At 41.3% G+C, this 21655-nt stretch overlaps 1 protein-coding gene across 1 annotated transcript; it reads right to left on the reverse strand.

The window, feature by feature from the left end:
* Window positions 1-6143: 6143 nt before the first annotated feature.
* Window positions 6144-19474, reverse strand: LOC113108922 (insulin receptor substrate 2-like). Its single transcript, XM_026272345.1, has 2 exons — window positions 15918-19474; window positions 6144-8335 (listed from the first exon to the last, which is right to left on the reverse strand). The coding sequence occupies exons 1-2, from the start codon at window positions 19078-19080 to the stop codon at window positions 8331-8333; spliced, it is 3168 nt and encodes a 1055-aa protein (XP_026128130.1). The 5' UTR covers window positions 19081-19474; the 3' UTR covers window positions 6144-8330.
* Window positions 19475-21655: the final 2181 nt, after the last annotated feature.

Here is a 21655-nt window from a genome sequence, read left to right on the forward strand (position 1 = left end):
AAGTGACCAACTAAACTCCAAGTCACTTGTGTGTGTTTACGGCATTAATGTACAAAGTACAGGGTCTGTTAAGAAGAAAATAAAATGATAACCATCATAAATATGTTATAGCTCATGCTCATATAGCTATTTTTTTTTCCTTCACAGTAATATTGCCCCATGCCTACAGTTGTTGACCCTTGTACTAGTCCACTACTGGCAAAAAAGTTTAAAATATACACATGATGCATAACAGGTAACCCAGTGCTTTCTGGGGCAGATGAACCTGTTTATCACTTTGGTTTGCCTTGACTACAATTCCGAGGAGCTGTTTGAATGAAGAACATTTCAGAAAAAAAGTTAAAAGATAAATAGGGATGGGTTAGTGGTTCAGCTTGATGTGATAATGGCTTTTGTAAATGGGTGGATGTGGTTGTGGGTCATCCGTTATTGTTTCTGTGCTGGACTGGGCGTGTGAGAGAGATCGGAGTCTGGACATAGCCCCCCGGAAACAGCAAACATTCCCACTTATCACAGTCAGGCCTGGGAAAGAGCCACAGGCTGCGGCCAGGCGTAAACAAGCAGGAAAGAAGGAGCCACTGAAGAAGAGAGAGGCCACATTCCATGACTTGTCTGAGCAAAGAGAAAGAAAGCGAGAGAGAGTTAGTGAGTGATTATTGGTTAATTCCAACATATTTTCTCAAAGAATTTCCTGTAAACTCCCAGAGAGTCAACATGTTTGTGAGACACATGAGGCTGTAAGCTGACACAGAATTTCATCTGAATTTGTGACTCATGGACGATGCCTTATCAGCCTGATTGATTTCAGATGTCTAGTCATTTTTTTTTGTCCTTTAAACCAATTATCCCGTGTTTGTTTTTGTGGTTGTTCTCTGCAGCTGGCTGGTTTTATGTTTAGGAGAGAGTGGGATAAGATCAGAGCTGTGTCACCCCTAATCTAGCAAACTTTGCATAATATTTATAAAATACCATATATTTGGAAAGGCCCACTCATATACAGCTGACTGCAATTCAGTGTTTTTTTTTTTTATGCATATGAAATCAAAAAACCAAATGAGTTTCATTTCATAGAAAATGTATGCAGCTCTACATTTCATTTGTAAAAGGAATGTATATGTTTGGGTGTGTGTTATAATGTAAAGGTTTGGGATTGGCAAATACTTATTAGTGTTTTTTTTAATTAAGCCTCTTATGATTACAGGAATGCATTTATATGAGCAAAAATACAGTAATTTCCTATTCAGATATATTTAAAAAATTAATATATTAATTTAATGTCAAAGCTGAATTTTTAGCATCATTACTCTAGTCTTAAGTGTCCCATGATTCTTCAGAAGTCATTCTAATATGCTGATCTGATAGAAATATTTTAAATAATAACACTAATAATAATAATAATTATTATTTATTTAATAATATAATTCCACTTTTTAGAGGAAAATCATATTACTATGTAATAGATGCTAAATTCTTATTGGACAGTTTAAATGAAATATATAGCACAGTTTACTCCTCCGCTCTACACTATGTGCCCTGTTTCACCCCTTTTCAACTGTGCACGCTGTCATACACACAAGCACATGAAGTCCATGTTGTTTATATGATAAAGCAGGTGAGCTGTGGGGCGGGTCAAATCTAAACCCCGCCCTCCCTGCTGCTACTGCTACTGTGAGTTCTGGGAAAACAACAAAGGCAAAAGAGGAAAACGAGAGGGGGGGGGAGGGGGACCATGAGCTCACCCCCTGAATACTGGCCAAGTTGATGGTGAGTCATCCCAGGTGTGCTCAGGTGTTTGTGTTTGTCTGTTTTCAGTCTCATGAGCTCTTTGTAAGCCTCAAGCTGTCTTTGTTCATCGCATGCTTGTATGGAGCAACCCTATTACTCTGTCTGACCTATCAGCATCTGTTTGCCAGACAGACAGAAAGAATAAAGCAAAGAGTGAAAAAGGGTGTCTTTGATAGGACATCTGTCTGCCTGGCGAGTTTCTGCAGGTCAGATCTGGAGAGACAGAGAAAAAGCGCGAGAGGGAGGGTGGGAGAGGACTAATCCTTCTGCTGAGTCTGCCTTCACAATATCAGCAGAAATATATATATATATATATAATCCAGTGCTTACGCAATGCTGAAAGTTCAACATGAATCAGCTGAGAAACACTTGGCGTCTCACCTCAGCCTCGCCATTACTTTCAGTACACCAGCACACTTACTGAGCAACTCATTACTTTCATATATCTCACAGAAGAATGAAAATGCAGTTCTCTAATTCAATGAAAAATTTCATGGGCAAAAATAAAACGTCCATTGTCTATTGTCAAGAGATTATGTGACTTTTTGACCAAGCAGTTCAACACAGTGAATCCGTATGAATAACTTGAATCTGTGGCTAAATTAATAAATCTTTGCTCTCAAACAAAATTCCCAGTCTTGTGGAATCCTATAGAAATGCCTGGATTTCATCTGTGTAAATTCGCTGAACAAGCAATATGTGATGACAGTATTTTTCAGCACGTTTAAAAGTGTGATTGTTGCAACCCGATCTTAATTCATTCATATTTTACGAGGTCGCTAATTCAAATAAATTTGTACGACCATACCTGTACGAATTCATGCGTTTTGTGAAAAATCGGAAGTATTTTATGAGTTGGCAGATTCGTAGGAAATCGTATGAAAGACCACCCCTAACCTCACCCCTAAACCTATAAACCTAAACCTAAGTGAAGTCGCATGAATTAGTCACCTCATAAAATATGTACAAATTGGTTGTGAGACACATAAGCGTCGATTGTTGATTTAAAAATTTCATACAAAAATGATTGCACTTTATTTTACAGTACGTGTACTTACATGTACTTATACTGTACTTACAGTATTTATCTAAGAAAGTTCTAGTAATACAAGTTAACTGCATGGGGTAAGGTTAGGTTTAGGGATAGGTTCAGGGTTAGTACCTAGTTATTACATAGTTATTGTAATTACTATAATAAGTACATAGTATGTACATGAGGGTCAGGACTGTAAAATAAAGTGCTACCGATTTTTTTCTCTTGTTTAAATGTTTAGCCTGTGAATTTAAATATCTTTTAATCAAGTTAGCATTTCGCTGACACAGTAGCTGAATTTAAGTCAATTGTAACACTAGTTACTTTTCAGTATTCTTAAAGATTTAATATAGCTTAAACATTTATAACTATGGGTCTTAGTTTAAAATTGATTCAGGACCAATCTGAGAGCAACTCTGAGCGAGGAAAAGACAAACTTTTATTTTAGTGAGGAGGCGGGGCTGACCCTGTTGCTAGCGATGACACAGTCTTTTGAAGACTGTGATTGGTTGGTCGTCCAAGAAGTAAATAAAATAGCGCTTTTAAGAGTAGTAAACAGTTTAAGCCCTATAAGCCTTTATTTAAATAAATAAATAAATAAATATGCTGTGCTGTAATTGTTTGTGTTATCAATTTGGTTATAGAAGGTTATGACAGACCCAAATCATCACTGCTGCTTAGTTGCATTTTTATAGTTGCTAAATATGTTAATGTAGTTAGTGCAGTGATTACTTCCATTTCTGGCACTATGGCTTTTCTGCGTGGTGTTGGAGATGTTAGCGTGTCTCTAATAAGATCAGTCACGAGCATAATCCCTGTGTGATCTAATAGCATCCTATTAACTCACTGTCATGCATTGTGCAACACATTTCTTCTCCCTCATGTTTCGTCCATTTTCACCACTGCTAAAGAAACTCTTAAACCTTAAGTCCTTGTCCATACTCCTAACAATTTTGGACCTCTATTAAGGGTTTAAGATGCTTTCTGAATTACTTTTTTCGTTACTAGGATATTTTCTTTACTATAATCTTTTTATGAGGAAAATAATTTCCTAAGAATTCCTAAGAATTTTCTAAGAATTTCCGAGAATTTTGTTACTTGGAGCAACTTTTAGCACTAAGATTTTTAATGAGTTCATGCCCAGAGCTCTTCTGACTAAAATTTCAGGCTGTGAAAACAATAATTTGACCTGTTTCTGCAGTATGTAAGATAAAACAGCAGTGTACACTTATATTTCACACATATGCACAGTGGAAAACACATTTATACACTCAGAAACCTTGATTTCTTCTGCACCATTGGGTCTTCCAGCTCATCAAGTCCCTCCAAGGTACAGTGCAGTATATATGATATGTGGTCATTTAGGGACCACGTCTAACCAAATAATATCTATTTAATATGTTGCACTTCAGCATGTCTCAAACACTTAACATGATTAGTTTAACCCTCAGATGGCTTGTACTCTCTCTCTCTCATTATTAAAGCTCATTAAGCCCCTCAGTAGATCAGTATGCTACATCAGTATCAGTGCAAGTTTCAATATAACCTGCATAGGGATATAATAACAACTAAAAATGACTCTAGATCAGCACTGTTACTCTAATGAGTTTTATAGATTTGACCTCAGGACAATCAGGAGCCCTGCTTTAAAAGGGTTTTCATTCAAGGGGCTTTTCTCTTCCATGGAAAAGAAAAAGTGTGTCTCTGATCATTTTAGGAGAGATTTTCAACTAACTAACTATCTATCTATCTATCTATCTATCTATCTATCTATCTATCTATCTATCTATCTATCTATCTAAATAATTGCGTGGTAGATCTCAACAACACTTTAAACACATATTAAAAACACGGGTGCAAGAATAATGGCCATATAAAATGAAAAGTAAATATTAAAGCAATCATAGTTTAACTGATTTAATTGTCCCAATACAATTATATAATGTATATTGACATTTTTCAGGATATCCTCACTACTTTTCTGGGCCATGAACATATCAGTTGCATTGCTGTCTATGGAGAGTCAGAAAGCTCTCGGATTTCATTAAAAATATCTTAATTTTATATTCTCAATGGAGGTCTTACGGGTTTGAAACGACACGAGGGTGAGTAATTAATGACAGAATTTTCATTTTCGGAAGAACTGTCCCTTTAAGTGCAAAATGAGAATAGTTTATTGCCACAACACTACAGTGTATCACTCTGTTATGTGTGGTGTGTCCCCTTGTAAATCTTAAACCAGGGATTTAAATGTTTTTGTATTTTTTTTTAAAAAAAAAAAGAAAGAAAGAAAGAAAAAAAAAAACACTGGCACAGTGTTGCCGTATTTATAGTAAACACTGTCGGCTCTCCATCATCAAGCCTGAGTAGCCATTCTCCCATCTGCAATATGATTTTAATCACCCATTACTTTTTATTATTTAATATGATCAATTAGTGTGTTTAATTGGTCCAAACGAACTGTTTTTAGCTGATGAGGGCTGTGATGGATGAGGGGATTGTCAGCAAATTAAGGAAAGCTGTTTCTCTCAGGGACTTTCTCCCTACTCTCATTCAGGCCTCCCGGGTCTTTCCTGGTCTCAATCATATACACACACAGTATCTCCAAAAAAGTGAGTCTGAATTGCCCGGTTGTTCCCGTCAGTCTAATCGCTTACTGATTCTGACATTGTGCAGACATCGGTGGGAAACTACCAGGATTCACGTAAGCAGACAGAGCTTTAAATGAGACATGAGTCAAAGTGCTGCTCAAAGCTGGCTTGATTATGCATAAATCTGTCTAATCGGTCAGGACATGCTGACCGAACATATCAGGGAGTCTTGACACAGAAAGCCAGCCCGTCTCAACTCAGTGGGATCCCAGGAACCCCTGCATCTGCTGAGGAAGGCCAGAGGGAAGGATCCCAGACCTGTTTATTTTGATCATTTTGTCGCCCGTCCCAAACCCCCACACTGTTGGCACTGACCAGGCTGTGCAGTACCATCTTACCCCAAGACTTCATTACCATTTTAATTAGCAGGGGCTTGAGAATTAATAATCCTTCATCATATGGCTTTGGGCATTAGAATTCATAATCCCTTTAGTCAGTTATGTATTCTGGGTCAGACAGTAGATCAGACCATTGTGAGTGTCTTCATGAACTATTTGTTTAGTCTGCGTTTAATTGACCGCACAGACTCCTTGAACTTTACATCACTTAGGTAGAATGGATTCCGAGTGTTTGTGTGTGACATGTCTGGGATGTTGCTCATCTGCTGTCTGGCCGAGCCGTGTCAAGTCGTGTCATTTGTAAGCTATGAAACAATTATGAGCAGAGACGCTGGGTTTCTTAATGTTACTTTTTTATTGCATGTGGCTATTCAGAATCAATACAGTTCTAAAGCAATGCTAATTACACGAAGTTTAAATTATCATTTCTAAGTAGCATCACAATGCAAAGAATATGAAATATATACAATGGAAGACACAGGAAAAAAAATAAAATAAAATCGCACAGGCATCGACGTATTCAAGCTTTCCATACTGAGAAACAGCATTCACAAAAGAACACTGCTGAAATTACTGTTAGGATTCAACAGCAAAAAAGAATAATAAGGAAAAAAGAAAAAGAAAAGAAAAAACACTTTTCCATTTAAAAGTTGGCAGAAAAAAGGAGTACAGCAAAAAACGTTAAGGTTTTAAATATATTAACACAGTATTTATACATTTGGTTCCTTTCTGTAAACTAATCTTTAAAAAAATGTAAATATTGCATATGCCGTTTGTGAATTTGTACCTATTTTTGCAATATCAAGTATTATTCACTGAATTTTTTTTTATTTTTATATCATAGCGTTATCAAATATCCTCGAAGTGGCATTTATCATACAGTGTACATACTTTTACAAACGTACTGAAGAATTAGAAAAGAAAAGCGCCAGGCCAGAGTTCAGCCTTTGGCAAGTACCTTCATTAGTGCTTTAGTTGTTTCGGGGGAATTCATTCAAACACATACCATATTTATATATCTATATACAAAAAGACATAAGTTATCATCTTTAACTTAAAAACATCAGTTGCAATCTCTTTATACACTATGTACAGCTTTCTAGGCAAACGTTTTTCATATACTTAAGTCAAGTTGTGTGTGTTATGTTGTACTTTGTTTTCGCTTGCTTGCGTACGACTCTGCCTCTATTGGTGGATGTGTAGGCCGCGCGTTTGGTCTCCTGCGGAGATCCCCACAATACTCTACATTCAAAAGTGTCTTGTGTTACAATCTAAGGAGTTTGTAAGTGCAAGACAAAGCATTGGTTCTGACGAGTCTATCCCTGTCTGACGGTAGGGAGCAGCATTAATGGTGTCAGGCCTTCTGAGACGTCCCTGAATCTATCACTCTCTCTTGAGCTGACGGGTACGGGTGTAAGGCGAAGGGAAGCCTGTGTGTTCAGAGCAGTGAGAGAGGGGCAAGTCAGCAGAGGCTTCTGGGTTGTTAAAGACAGTGAGTTAAAGTGTGCTAGCATGCCTAGGCTTGAGGTGAGGAACTCCTCTCTCTGACCTGAGGCGCACGACATCATTCATCTAGCGTACCGTAAGGGTTGTGTGTTAATCGCGTGTGGCTTCGTTCCAAAACTGATAACTCCTCTGCTCTGGATGCCTGCTTTGCATATGTGCGGGGTGGTGGGCAGGCGGCCACCCGTGCGGTCCTTTACCAGCTCCGATAAATAGTATTATATTAAAATCCTTTAAATATCTGTGTAGAATGCAAAATAACATTAATAGATCTTTGAATGCAACGCGAGACTTTTCTCCGCTGCAGCACAAGACATTCAGGTAGCATGGCAAACAGTAATCTTTGATACTTTCGTGAGTGTATGCAGGTCCTCCAGAAAACACTGTTTGACAGTACAGTCAGTAAGGCTTTGGATTGGTGGGTTTTTTCCGTTTTGTTAAGTTTTTTTTTTTTTTTTTAAGAAAACATTCACTTGTAAAAATAAATTAATTTCTCAATATATATTCTTTTTGTAAGTCATGACCTGGCTCGTTCTGAGGTAGGTTTTTTTTTTTTTGTCTTTTCTGATTTCCAATTGTTGAGTGAATTTCTGAAATGCCACCACTGTGCAGTGTTGCGAACACATGCACGCATGTGCGGATCGGATGTCTCTCCTCGTGTTTGGTTCACAGGTTTTCGGGGAGGGTTTGAGGGACACCGGCCACTCCAAGTCCAGAGCTCGTAACAAAACCAGTGAAAAAAAGGTCCATAACACAAAAACTGAGGGAAGGGATTGTAGTGAGTAACAGATGGACACGAAGTCCCGCCTATGTGTCTTTGAGTTATCGTCATGCCTCGCGCTGTGGTCAAGTGTCCGTGTTGCTTTGACGACAGCCATTCAAATGGATTCGGGAGGTCAAGGGTCAGCAAAGAGCTGAAGAAGCAGCAGCAGCAGCAACGTGGTCCATCTGTCCACATGAGCGCCTCCTCTTCTCCTCTCGATGGAGATGAAGGAGCTTTAATGAAGAGACTGGCTCTGTTTAGTCTGCAAGACATAAGAGAGAGAGAGAGAAAGAAGCACATTAATGCGATGTCTATAAATATCCAGACAGAGAAAGCACACAAACCAATAAAACACAATGTTCCTTGAGATCAACACGGTCATGCTGCTGTCACATACCACAACAGCCTTCTATGGGCATTCACTAATGTTTCTGCATTTTTCTGCAATACTATTATATTCCTCTGTGCCTTGTCTGGAAAATCGTTCCTTTTTCACAGAGCGGTGTGTGTTTTTCCATGACCATCCGTATGTGATTTATACATGAGGAATGAAGCAGACTAGTGGGGGGATAAAAGGTCACACGCTCCCCCTCTCTCATTCTCTCCTTTACCAAGTAAGGAATGTGCGCTCTTTTGCTACGAGCAACAGAAGTGGCAGGTGCTCAGAGACAGACGAGGGGAACACTCGCTGACATTTAGCACTTATGCAGCTGACGGAAAGAGCACAAAAATACAACACATTCACTACCAGGCCACACAGCTTTAAATGTTCAGCAACATCCATGTAAGATGTCATTTAATATTTCAATATTTAAATGTTGAATTTCTTGCTCTAAAGATGCAGTTCCAAAATGGGACTTTATAGACAGGTTTCTCCTGGCGAACTCTACATGAGACATTGACTGAAACAATAGTTTGTGTGCGCACATTACCAAAATGATACAATTATTAAAACATCTATACAATTCTTGCCAGTGTAAGAATCCATCTGTGTGAATGGTCTCATAAAAAATAAAAATTTTGACATGTAAATATCAAAGTGTCATTTGACAGTTTGCTTCTCTCTTGCTGCTGTCTGGGTTCTGTTTACAAGACTAGATGGCTATCCTGACCTCTCACCCGTTGTACTTGTTTGTGAGGTTTCATTTGCAAGTAGGCCTGACACTGGGCGGAAGTCTCTGCAAACACAAACCCCTCATGGGCCTGTACTCTAGCGCCGCCCCCCTCTGAGCTCCTCCTCCTGCTTTTCATCCGCCTAGAACAAGAGGTGTTTTCACAGAGCGAGACTCACTCTCACACACACTTAACAAACCCTTGATTCACGGCCTTCGGCTATACAGCACGCCATAATCGCTCCCATTATCTGGACTGCCCGCACACATTCCCAACGCTTCCGCATGTGAGCCCGATATCACAACATCCACTCCAACGGGGATGGAAGCAATTCCCATGACCGTCAGAATGGCTGTATTCGCTCACGTAGAGCTGGGTAAAGTCAGGGAGGAGGGGCCAGCGAGAGGTCAAGCGTTTCACGGTCGTAAAGAGCCTCATCTTTTCCTGCTCTTTGATACCTCCCTCTGTGTGCTATTACGAGGTATTACTCTTCCAGTTAAGTGCTGACAGAACTGTTTGCCCATGGCCAACTAGTGAGGACAGAGAAAAAGTTCAATACAGCAGCATCTTGAAGATCTCTAATCCGTTAAATAGCAGAAGATATTATTTCACCACATGCATGTGACGTCATTTACAATGGCCCTGAACTAATGTGGTTCAAATGAAGGTGATGTGACCATGTTCAGGAAACATATACCACAATAATGCATCGGTACTATGGTGGTTAATCAGCAAGTTACATTGTTGAATGGGAAATGCACCCCTGCATAGGTTGGGTCCTATTCTTTATTTATTTATTTGTTAATTTACTGTGTTACATTATGTTATAAAGTCAGAAGCTACACTTTAATATCTGTACTATTACCTACATTTTTTTAGGCCTAATGGAGGCTGTAATGCATGTCTAGCTTCTAGTAGCCCATGAATGGATAATGACATTATATGACCTAACCTACTTTACTGTCACCAATGAGTGCTTCAGAGACAACAACTCTAAAATAACGGCACTATATTGACTACAGAAACATCAGTGTAACCTCTAACATGACAGCGCAGTGGAAACCTTGATGTGAACTTGAGCTTGGCTGCTCGTATCCATACTCTCCGAGTACCATGTCGGGTGGTCTGCTTCCGTCATGTGTATAAATAGACTCAAAACAGACAAGAGATCTCTTTCCCTCTCTCGCTGATTCTCACATTCACACTGATGCCACGGGGCTGGAGTCATGTGAGACTGTGTGTGTGTGTGTGTGTGTGGAGGTCAGAGAGGCAGCTTGAATTTCACACAGCTAATTAAGCAAGAGGAAGCTTGGCAATTCCATGGATGTCCCATTCTGATCCGGAAAGGCAGAAAAAAAATGCACCAATGAACGAGGGGAAAGAAAGAAAGAGCCATGAGGTCATGGGACAAGCACTCAACAAAGATTCAGACAGATGAATGAGCAGTGGGAGGAAATGGATATATTTCGTCCGTCTTTTTCTTAAACTTTGATCCAGCTTTATTCAGTGTGTCCTACAGTAAATCAACAGCACCAAAAAAAAAAAAAAAAAAAAAAAAAAAAAAAAAAATATATATATATATATATATATATATATATATAGATTTTTTTTTTTTTTTTCAGTTTTAGGCTTAGTAATTTTAGTACTTTGACTTACACTTATTTTTTCATTAGTTGACAATGCAACATTTCTAAACTTTGTCCAAGTTTTTTTTTTTTTTTTTTTCTTTTAATAATTGTATTTTATTTTCAATTAACAATAACAATACAGAGTTAAATTGATGAACAAATGACTTATCGGAGCTGGTTGTTTTAACTAAAAAAAAAAAAAAAAAAAAAGATACAATTGCTCAACTGAATGAACTGATTTATATTAAGTAATGACACTGTTGAATTAAAGTTACTCAAATTAAGTATCAATATCAAATAATTACTAAAATTTAATAAAAATAATAAATAAATAAATAAAAAAAAATCCAAAAAACAGAATTCTGCAGGATATGCAGAATACTGCTTGATCTTACAGCTGAATGAGTATATAAAAATCAAATCAACAAATATAAAAGCTAAATGTGAATATTCTCAAATTCTATTTTCAGTAAGAGCAGATGGAAACCAGAAGGAGGTCTTGTTGGACCCTCTGACCTCAAATTCCCTCCCCCATCTCTCTCCCTCTTGTTTTGTCTCTCAGAGTGATCTCTCAACTTCTAAACATCTTCAGATCTACATAGCTGAGTGCAACATATTGCTTCCTAAACACATTTATGACATTGAATCTTTCCGATGTCTGTGTGAGAAATCGACGCAGGTATTTAAAGCAGCTGAAATCCGGACCCCGCTGGTTCAAGTCAACAGCCTGTGAACCCGCTGCCCCCATACCCCAAAAACTATCCCCGCTCCACACACATTTGTCCCACGACTCATTTTTTATTTATTTCACAAAGGTTAAATTTAGCCCCCTGTAGCCAGGCCGGGAACAGTCTGGCGTTCTCACACACATAAAACACACAACTGTTCTCACACACCAGGCATACAGTAGTGAGGAAAGCAGCTGAGTGACTGACCGTACTGTAAACATGTGCTAGTGTTACTAATTTATTTATCTACGCCAGTCTCATATATCATAGATGGGGGGTATCAGTTTTAACCCGTGGGGTAGAAATAATGTTTCTGCTCATCTTCACTCAGCAGGATCTTCCAGTGTCGCTCCCATTAGGGATGTTCACACTGTCAGCAATTTGCAGTCATTCATTTTTAGTGAGAGTTAAAGGTAGCAAGTAACACACAAAATAAAATTTAAGGCATTCACTCATTTAAACGTGTCTGTCTGTGTTACAACAAAGTATGCGGACTACTGTACGAGTTAAGGAACGATTTGTAAACACATCTATGACAGATTTCAGATCAGTGCCAACCTGCAACAGTCTGGACATCGGATCATCAGCTATGGGAAGAGAGGCAGAGAGATGTCTGGGCAAAACGTTATACTGTATGCGTGGTGTGATGATCTTCTTGTGTAAATGTCACAGTCTAATCTCATAACACTACAGCCAACTAAGCCAACACAAATCGCCAGCCATGAATAAGAAAGTGTGTGCATAAGGATGTGTGAGCTCAGCAGATCTCACAGTCATTCCCTTTTAAACAAATCCAAAGAGCAGTAGCAAAGATAATGCCCAAGGAGCCATTTAAATTCATTTGATGACAGTAAAGCATCACTATATATTCTGCTCCCCTGCCACACACACACACACACACACACACACACACACACACACACACACTCAGATCACTTAGCTCAGCAGGGGAGAAAAGGAGTATTCATTCAGAATCAGGCCCCATGCCATGCAATTATTCCCACACATGGCATGTGCTCTTAAAGAGCATCCTATGCTGATTTCAAATGATATTTTCCAGCCACATCCCATTCAATGCCACATGCTAAACACACACACACACACACACACTTATACAGATGTTAAGTGTATAGGACGTTAACAAAGTACTGTATGTTAAATTTTATATACTTTACATGCATATATGCAAATGGTGGATGGTGCTGAATATACTGTGTCCTTTAATCCAGGAAGTCAAGAACAGAGGTACAGAAAGTACATTTCTCTTTTCTACAGATACATTCCATCCCAAGAAAAACAGAAGGGGTACAAGATGAAGGTATCATTTGTGAGAAAACCTCAAAAACTTGAGAGATTCACATAAAAAGTGAATTGTTTTAGTGGTGATTATTATGTATTGGGGTATTTTTATATTAAAATAAAATGACAGCAGTACAACAGATATTACTGTCATAGGATGTTTTTTTTTTTTTTTTCATATTGGAGGAGTAGGTATTTGTCATAGGATTGCATAATAATAATAATAATAATAATAATAAATTAAAAACAAATATATATATATTTTTTTTTTGATATTGTGAAAATCACCTATGTGTGTGTGTGCGCATGTATGCTGTTTACTTGGTCACCAAATAAAGCTTCTCAACAATGTCTAATCTGTGGCAGCATGTAATCCGCCTTATCTGTGCTCCTAAAAGTAGGGAGCAGTGAGAGCATTTAACAGAACATCTTGGATGAGTTTAACACTATAAAATCTGTTACAATAGCAGGTACTTACAGAGTCAACAACAACAAGACTGAGAGGTGAAGGAGGACATGAAGAGAGAGAAAGAACTGGGCTGCAGATTCAGAGTGATGATTGGTGAACGACAAAGAAAGCAAGAAATTAAAAGAATCCCTCAAATATGAAAATAATGAGAGGAGAAGTTAAACCCCAGAAAGACAGAATGATGTTGGGCTAGGATTCAATGGAATAGGTGTGCGTTGTGATGGGGGATGGTCGTCTGAGTCTGTTCTCTAGAAATAAAAGCAGGAGAAGTGATAGACACAATTTCTCTTTCACTGCTGCACTTTTCAATTCAATCAAGTCTATCAAAGCAGAAAGGGGCGGGCTCGGTGTGTCTGCAACAAAAGAGAGATTTCACTTCTATTTCAAGCTTGTGCCAAATGTTTTCACTGGCTATCTGACTGTATCTCCTGTATCTCTCTCTGAGCTGTTGTGTGGGGCAGCAGATGGTTGCTAATCATTAGTGTATTGTCAGGGCTCTGATGGGCCTGATAACCACTGTGCACTGCTTGGAATGGCAGGTGCACGACCCTGGCCCCCACCATCTGCTGGCCCGGCCCCTCACACACAATCTTCTCAGGGGGGAGGCTTCTCTGGAAGTCCACTCGCAGACACACTTTTTCTCTCTGAGATGAGTTCTTGGGATGTCCTCATTGTAAAATTTTTAATAAAACGTTGTTTGCTCTCCCCTCTAGTGCTATTATTATGTAGGAAGAAATGGAAAGAATACAATCTAAGGAAAAGCTTCACTGCCCAAAGCGCTCTCAGTGCTTATCTCTATAGCCCTCTGTATGCAAGGCCAGGTCAGAGGTAACCAATTTGACAAATTTTAACGTTCAATGACTCAGTGAGGATGCAGATATAAAAAAAACACACAAAAAAAAATAATAAAAAAAAATACTGAACTAAATACACCAGAGCGTGACAAAAACCAATCAGTCCTAGCAAAATGAGGCTTCGTCATACACCAGAGTCAAACATCCGGCACACTATGTAAATATGTAGTCGTGTTTGTCAAAGTATGCGTCTGCGTCCCATTCACAAACGTACTATTCAAATCAGTGTGTAAATGTGACGGGAGGAGGGAAGGAGTGGAATGTGGCATTACAGACGCTGGCGTAGTAAACAGAGCGCAGCCTATCCGTGCTCTCGACTCATGCTCAATGGATCCCGGGCTGGTGCAAGTTCCTATCGGCAAGACTATCAGGCCATTCTACACAAATACGAGCTCTGTTCTGTCTCTGTGGCTCATCTTTTGTTTTGGTGGAATGTTGTCAGTGGCCAATCACAGGGCAGGATGACTGAGCTCTTGCAAGTATGTGTCGATGTTTATGTGAGTGTTCTTTGTGGTCTCCTCCCACTGTTCTAGGGCTTCCGTGGCCTCTGGCTACGCATTTCTGCTCTGTCCACTTGTGGAGGTAAACAGAGCACTGCAGAAACACCTGCTCCACCAGCAAAAATTCTCTCACACACACCCTTAAGATCATAACTGAGCTTCTGATGTCGTCTATTTGCTTTCTGTGGTTTGTGCTTCTGCTTCTAGACTCTTTTGTGAAGTGTCATTCATCAGACAAGTCGCTCTGTTCTTCAAGTGCAATCTTTCACCTAGATATTTTGTCTCAGTAAAATGTAGAGTTCTCTTTTTAACACTTATACATAATGCAATCCCACTTATATAAAAAGTGACGCTCAACAAGAACCACACCTCCTATCTTGCATCTCATTTCAATGCGCTAGTCTACATGAGTCTATATCGGTCTATCAGCCCACATGTTTGTCTCTGAGCTACACAAACAACTTTGTTTTTCAAGTCGTGCCGAAAAACAAAAGGTGGGTCGTTCCTTTAAAGAAACCTGGCAGGTCAGAAAAACAAGCCAACGTTAACCTCACTGAACGACCTTTGCACACGTTCTGCATTCCAGCCCTGAAACCCTCGACCTGCAAACTGATAAACAACTGACTCACTTGTTTTTATCTGAGCTACTGTTCACTCAAGTATGACACAATGACTAATTCTGATTCAGAGAACAAGTCTAGGTATGATGCAAATATTGGGAACGATTTCTCTTTGCTGGATTATTGAAATGCGGATATGAGCTCGCTCTTTCTCTTTTACATTTACATCCTCTTAACCTCACCCCATCCCAAAGAGTCATCACGCTATTGTCAGCAAAACGAACATTTCAACTAATAAGCAATCCAGTACAGAGGAATAAACCCTTTAACCATGCTGTTTTCATCCTAAACACTTTGCAGGCACAGATGAAGCGATCAGTCTCTATGAATAAAAACTGCGCCACAGTTTTTAAAGAGGCTTCTCCATCATTCTGACACTCAAGTTGCTCAATTAGCTCTCTAACATAAGAGGGAAATCTGTCATGTGCCACCTTCATCTGGTGCACGGGTAATATGCTGTTGTTATTTTAGCAAAACAAACGGTCATGTCATATTTTGGCACATTAATACAGCATAATAATCATTCTAAATAAACAATTCAGAACATAGTAATATGAAAGGAATGACTGTAAATATTAACTAATGAAGGTAGTGAGCTTGCACATCACCAGTTATTAAATTTACAAAGCTTACCTTTTACTGTTGTTGCCGTCTCCTTGAACCCAAGGCTGGCATACGGACTGGCGTGTATTCCATTGATGCCCTCTTTACAGCAGCTGGCAGCTTTGAACCGGACAAGAGCATCACAGCTGGCAAGTCCTCCATCCATCAAGTTTAAGGCAATGTAGTTAAGTCCATTCTGAAAGCCAGCCGACGTCTCCCTGCACATGGGACTGTTATACTCTTCATCCGATCCTTCGTTGCTCCTCACAGAAACGGACACGTTCTCCACAGAGGCCGAACCATGCCGCCTGGCGTCGTGTGCGAATGAGGGAAAAACTGGTGTTACGGTGGTGGTTGAGGAGAATGTCTCTGAACTGTGCCGCCTGCGCCCCTGGGGGTCGGCACGAATCACCTTGGCCCCCCGGTCAGGGTCCACCAAGGCCAGAGTGGTGCCATGCAGCAAAAAAGCCTCAACGGCAGGGACTTCTACAGCCTCTTCCACGGTCAGCCTCTGCATGCAGGAGGAAGGGCTGATGGTCTGCCCACCTTCTGAGAGCTGTGAGACAGGCTGCGGAGGGGAAGTGGGCACGCCGAACGTCATCTCTGTGTAATCGTCTTTAGCTTTGTCGACCGGGCCTACCGGTTCCACCTGTGCAGTGAGGTGGTACCTCTCATCTTCCTCGGGGTGGGCGGGGCAGGATGTGAGTTCAGGAAGGGGCTCCAAACGATTAGATGGAGCAGTGTTTCCAGATTTGGGCGACTGCGAACTCACATCAATGTTCATATAATCGGAGATGGGGGACGTCCTGTGATCGGCGCAGGATCCGAGGGATGAGGCTGGGCTCTCGGAGGAAACAGTGGAGGGGGGAGTGCAACTTTCAGCAACATGTCCAAAGTCTATGTTTATGTACTCGCCAGGGCTTTTTGGCTCGGAGGGGAGGGGATGCTCATTCATGCTAGGTAATGTCCGGCACGTGTCAAGGGAGAGGCGGGTTGGCCGGTTGATCCTGTGCCGGAGGATGAGGCCGTCTGTGCGGCTTTGTCTTAGAGGAGATGGGGATGCTGTTTTTACGGACTCCTCTATTATCCTGTGACTTTGAGGATTCATGACCACATACTGATCATTGTCTGCATCCTTTAGCATCTGCTGGGGCTTATGACAGCGGGGCAAAGAGTTAAACGAGTGAAGCTGTCGGAGACAGGGAGACTGCTCTAAACCCACAGGGCTCAGGTAGTAGTCTGGTGGCGTGACCGAATCTGCAGGCGACATGTTGAGGTACTCACCATTCGTCAGTTTCCCATCTGAGCTGTCTATGGAGAACTTAGAGCCGCACAGCATCCTCATGTAGCCACTGTCATCCAGAGAACAGCTGCTGGGGGAATTGGTTTTGTAACCATTAGCTATAGTGAGGGGGTGCATCCTGGGGTTGATTATCTGCTTCGGAGCAGAAACGCACATTGGGCTCATAGGCATGTAGTTGTCAGTCTTCCCCCCTTGTGGAGCCACACCTGGCGTCATTGGCATGTAGCCATCGTCGCCCAGATTACTGCTGGAACTTTTCAGTAATGATCCGATTTCAATGTCCCCGTAATCCTCGGGGTATGTGACTTTTGGGGATGCGGTCTCAGAGCTACGCCCCGAATGGCCTCCAGTTGTGTTAGTTGCTCTCATGAGCGTGTACTCGTCCAGTGAACCTGAGGACACTTGTGATGGCACCCTCTTCTGGTAAGGCATGGTGAGAGAGTGGGTCCTCTTCCTGTAGGCATTCTCCAGATCTCCTCTGCTTTCCTCAACTGCTGCCTGGATGCTTTTCCGTCCACAGCTATTGGGCCTCTCCATGATCATGTATCCGTACATGTCACTGGGTGGGGTGTCAGCAAGTGACTCAGGTGTGTAGCTTCGGTTCGCTGCTAAAAGGTGCCGCATATCACCGGGGCTGGAGCCGCACTCATCACAGGAGATGAAACCGGCGTCGCTGGGGGACCCCGGGATGGAAGCGGTGCAGCTGGAGGGGCGAGGGCCACCTTCTATGTTATTGCCACAGGACATGCTGACAGGGCTTGCAGCCGAGGGAGGGGAGTGAGACACAGGCATGCACATGGATTTACTGTGCTGCAGGGATGAAGCCTCAAATGTTCTGCATGGGCGAGCTGTCACTGTGTTGGAGCGGTTCAAATGAGTCCTTTTCACACCTGGGCTGATAGGGCTGCCGTCGCCCTCGCTCGCCGTGCGAATCCTACAAGACGTCAGTTTCGTCACGGGAGACGTCGCTGCCATGCTGTCGGTGCGCGAGCGCCGCTGCAGCCCGGTTTGACTCGGCGGGAGGTTGTTAAAGTGCCGCCTGGTGGGCACTGAGATCGGGTTGCTACCTGAGGACTGGCTTTTGCTGCGCGGGCGGAACTCAGACATCTCTTTCATGGCTTTCATCGCCTCCAAAATAGTCTCGTGAATGTTTTGCGCCACCACCGAGTCGTCCGCCTGCATCCACAACTCGCCGGGTCCGATCGACGCGGACCGGCCCACCTCGATGAAAAAGAAGCTGTCCGAGTGTCCGCATCGGCGGATGTTCATCAGCTGTAAAATCACCGACGCCGCCTCCGTGTTGAGTTTCACGAAGCTGATCGTACGGCTGGATAAACACAGCCTGTGAACGCCAGTTAAGTTCCTGCTCTGTCCGAGTCCTTTAGATTTCAGATTGACCTGCCAAACCTCCTTGTAAGTGGCGGAGACGGGCGTTATCACGCCGTAGCTCGCCTCATCAAACCCGACGAGGGATGACGCCGAATTATTCGCGGAGCCGTCGCTCACTTTCCCCTCGTTCATTAAATCCGTTAAGACCGTGTACCAGTCCTCCTGTTCCTGCTCATTTTCGGCAGCCACGGCAAAATACTCGTCCTTGGTATAAAGGGCGATCAGGTGTTTGTGTTTGGCATCGGCTCTCTTGTTGATGTTCAGGCACGAGTCCAAAGGTATAACCCGTTTAGCAGCCGACTTGTTTTTCCATTTCTTCTCGCTCTCGTAATACTCCAACCGGGCGCGACAGCCCTCGCTCGGCTCCCTCAGCACAAAAAAACGCTTGTGTCCGTGCTTCTGCTTCTTCAGATAGCCGCATTTCTTAACGTGGTTGTTGGTGTTCACGGTCATATTTGAAATCAGCTGTCCTCCCGTCGGCGGCGGACTCGCCATTCTCATATAAACTGTGAAGAAAAACTCTCACTTTTCCTTAACTTGTGCTGTCAGTCCGTTTTAATCCTGTCAGACTCTCTTATGGACCCGGCTCGGAGTGCGCGTTCGCTGCGTGGAGCGGTTTAACAGTAAATAACACATATCGCTAAGTGACTGGAGTGAAGAGGAAAAACAACATGTGACGTCCTACACATCCCAGCTTTGGTTACAAAAAAAAAAAAAAAAATAGCAAGAAAAAATACGCACACACAGAAACGAGGCGGTGCAACCTTAGGGGGAAGGCGTACCTGTGAATGCGCCCCCTTTAACAGCTCATTGGGCTCATTGGTGGAAATATCTGACTGACAGAAAAGCGAACCAATCACGTTCTACTCATATTCGTTGCTCCGCCCCCACTGGAGCGACTGAAGCTACGGGAGAATTGTCAGAGGATCTCAACCCTCTGTGAGCGCTGCTCGGATAGCCGCTCTGTTTTACGGTTTTACATTTTACAAATAGGGAATAACAGTGAATAGTCTATGGTTAAAATATTATTGTGTCGTTTTAGGGAACAAACTGGGGGTGGTTAAAACAACCAGTAAGTAGCCTACTGACAGGGGCGCAACTTTTTCTATATTTTGTTATTTGTCATTTAATTACATCGTTTTGTATTCATTTCTGTTATGATTTTGTAAAGTCACGATGTTCATATGTGTGTTCTTCGGATGAAGATTTTGCCTAAAACTTAAATAGCAAATGTACGTCCTGCCTTTTTTTTTTTTTTTTTTTTTTTTTTTTTTACATTTTAAAGCTATTTGGAAATTTAACATAAGCCACTCCCTTTTTAACTATAGGCTAATACTGTGAGTATTATTTTGTACAATTTACTATTGAAAGATCAACCCAGATCACGTCAGAAGCATCATCTCTGCTCTGACGCATCATTCAATTCATAAGCAATGCGCGTGCATCCCTATATTCTGTTGATCCCGTTATATTAACGCATTAGGTGCAATTCGAATCATTTAACCGTAAGACTATTAAAAATAATAATTAAAACATAATAATATACATATATGGATTTGGTGCATCTTCGTTATGTAAAGCAACCGGTGCTCTGTATTTACAAAGTCTGAGTGCGTCTTGTGTTACGCGACTGCCTCTAGCGTTTCCGAATATATTATGTGTGCGTGTGCATTTGTCTTGTGTTTGTCTTCCACTGTAAGATTCTTTCCGGTCATTGCCTTTCCCTCACACTCCTCCTTCACAGTGTAATGTACAATACCCCTCCTACACTGCAAGCGAGCGATGCGACGAAAGACGCTCCCGATATGATGAATGAACTGCAAACACTGCATGCGCACGATAAAGTTAGATTATAGTGCGAGCGGTGTAGTTGGACGCTTCGGCGTCGCTCAGAGCATATCTCATGGTGTATTTATATAACATAAATGAAGCATTTAAACCCAGAATAGAAGGATGTCAGCGAAGCTGTGTTAGTTTGGAAACAGCCGAGCATCAATTCTGCTCTAGTTTCTGGTGGGTATCAGTGATGACGCTGCGATGCAGGTCTGCTGAGGATTGAGTACGTCAGTGACTGGCTGTGTACGTAAAAAGAGAGATGCTTACTACTCTCAGATGAACTCAACTGTACAGTCTGGCTGTGCGTTACCCAATAAGAGCACACACCTCCGGGGGGAAAAATGCAAATGAGACTATAATTCATTTTTTAAAGGAATTTCTCCACCATGTCTTTTTTTTTTGTTGACTGAAATGCATTGATATATAGGCTAACACATCGTGAATGTGCTCTTAACTTTCACAATGAAAAGACCAAATGTGTGGAGTTCTTAATATGTATATGATCTATATTAAATAACCTGTGTATTTTATATAAGCCCATTATGTATGTTATAAATAAAACTAGCTTGTACTGTCTTCTACACATCATTAAAGTAAACCTTAATATGGGCAGTGTGTTTGTCTCGTCTAATTAATTCTTGATTGTCATTTCACAAATGGTCTCATGTTTATGGCCTTGAAAAAGGTCCCAGAGGAATTCAAGACCTTTCCTTCCTCACGTGTAGTTTTTGCTGTCTCAGCTTTCTAGATCGCCTCCTTATTCGGTGGCAATGTCTGTATCCGTATCCGTATGGGTCAATGAGGGCAACAATCCACAGATTTTACCGGAATGACTGTAAATGAAATCAAAATACCTTATTTACTGTTTCTGTCATCTGTGAATAACTCAATTCAATAGCTCAGTTGTGGACTAAGAGTCACTGGCCCAGTAACGTAATTAATGTCACTGATTTTCAAACTGTCACCCTCAATAATCAGCAAATGATAAGCTTGAGAGAAGCAGGTATGTATGTCATGTGAGACCTGCTAGAATCAATTGAGAATTCTATTATAATTAGAACCCTAAACCCCATTTGTGCAATGCAAAGCAGCTGTGTTCACTGTTAATAAACAAAGCCGGCAGCTCAATATAGTCATATTTTGGGTTATATTTATCTCCAGTTATCTGAATTAAAGGTTTTTGTTGCAGACATTTATTGCATTTATGGTTAACATATATTAAATTAACTAAGACAATACA

The sequence above is a fragment of the Carassius auratus genome, chromosome 9 (genome assembly GCF_003368295.1).
Source record: "Carassius auratus strain Wakin chromosome 9, ASM336829v1, whole genome shotgun sequence".
NCBI lineage: Eukaryota > Metazoa > Chordata > Actinopteri > Cypriniformes > Cyprinidae > Carassius > Carassius auratus.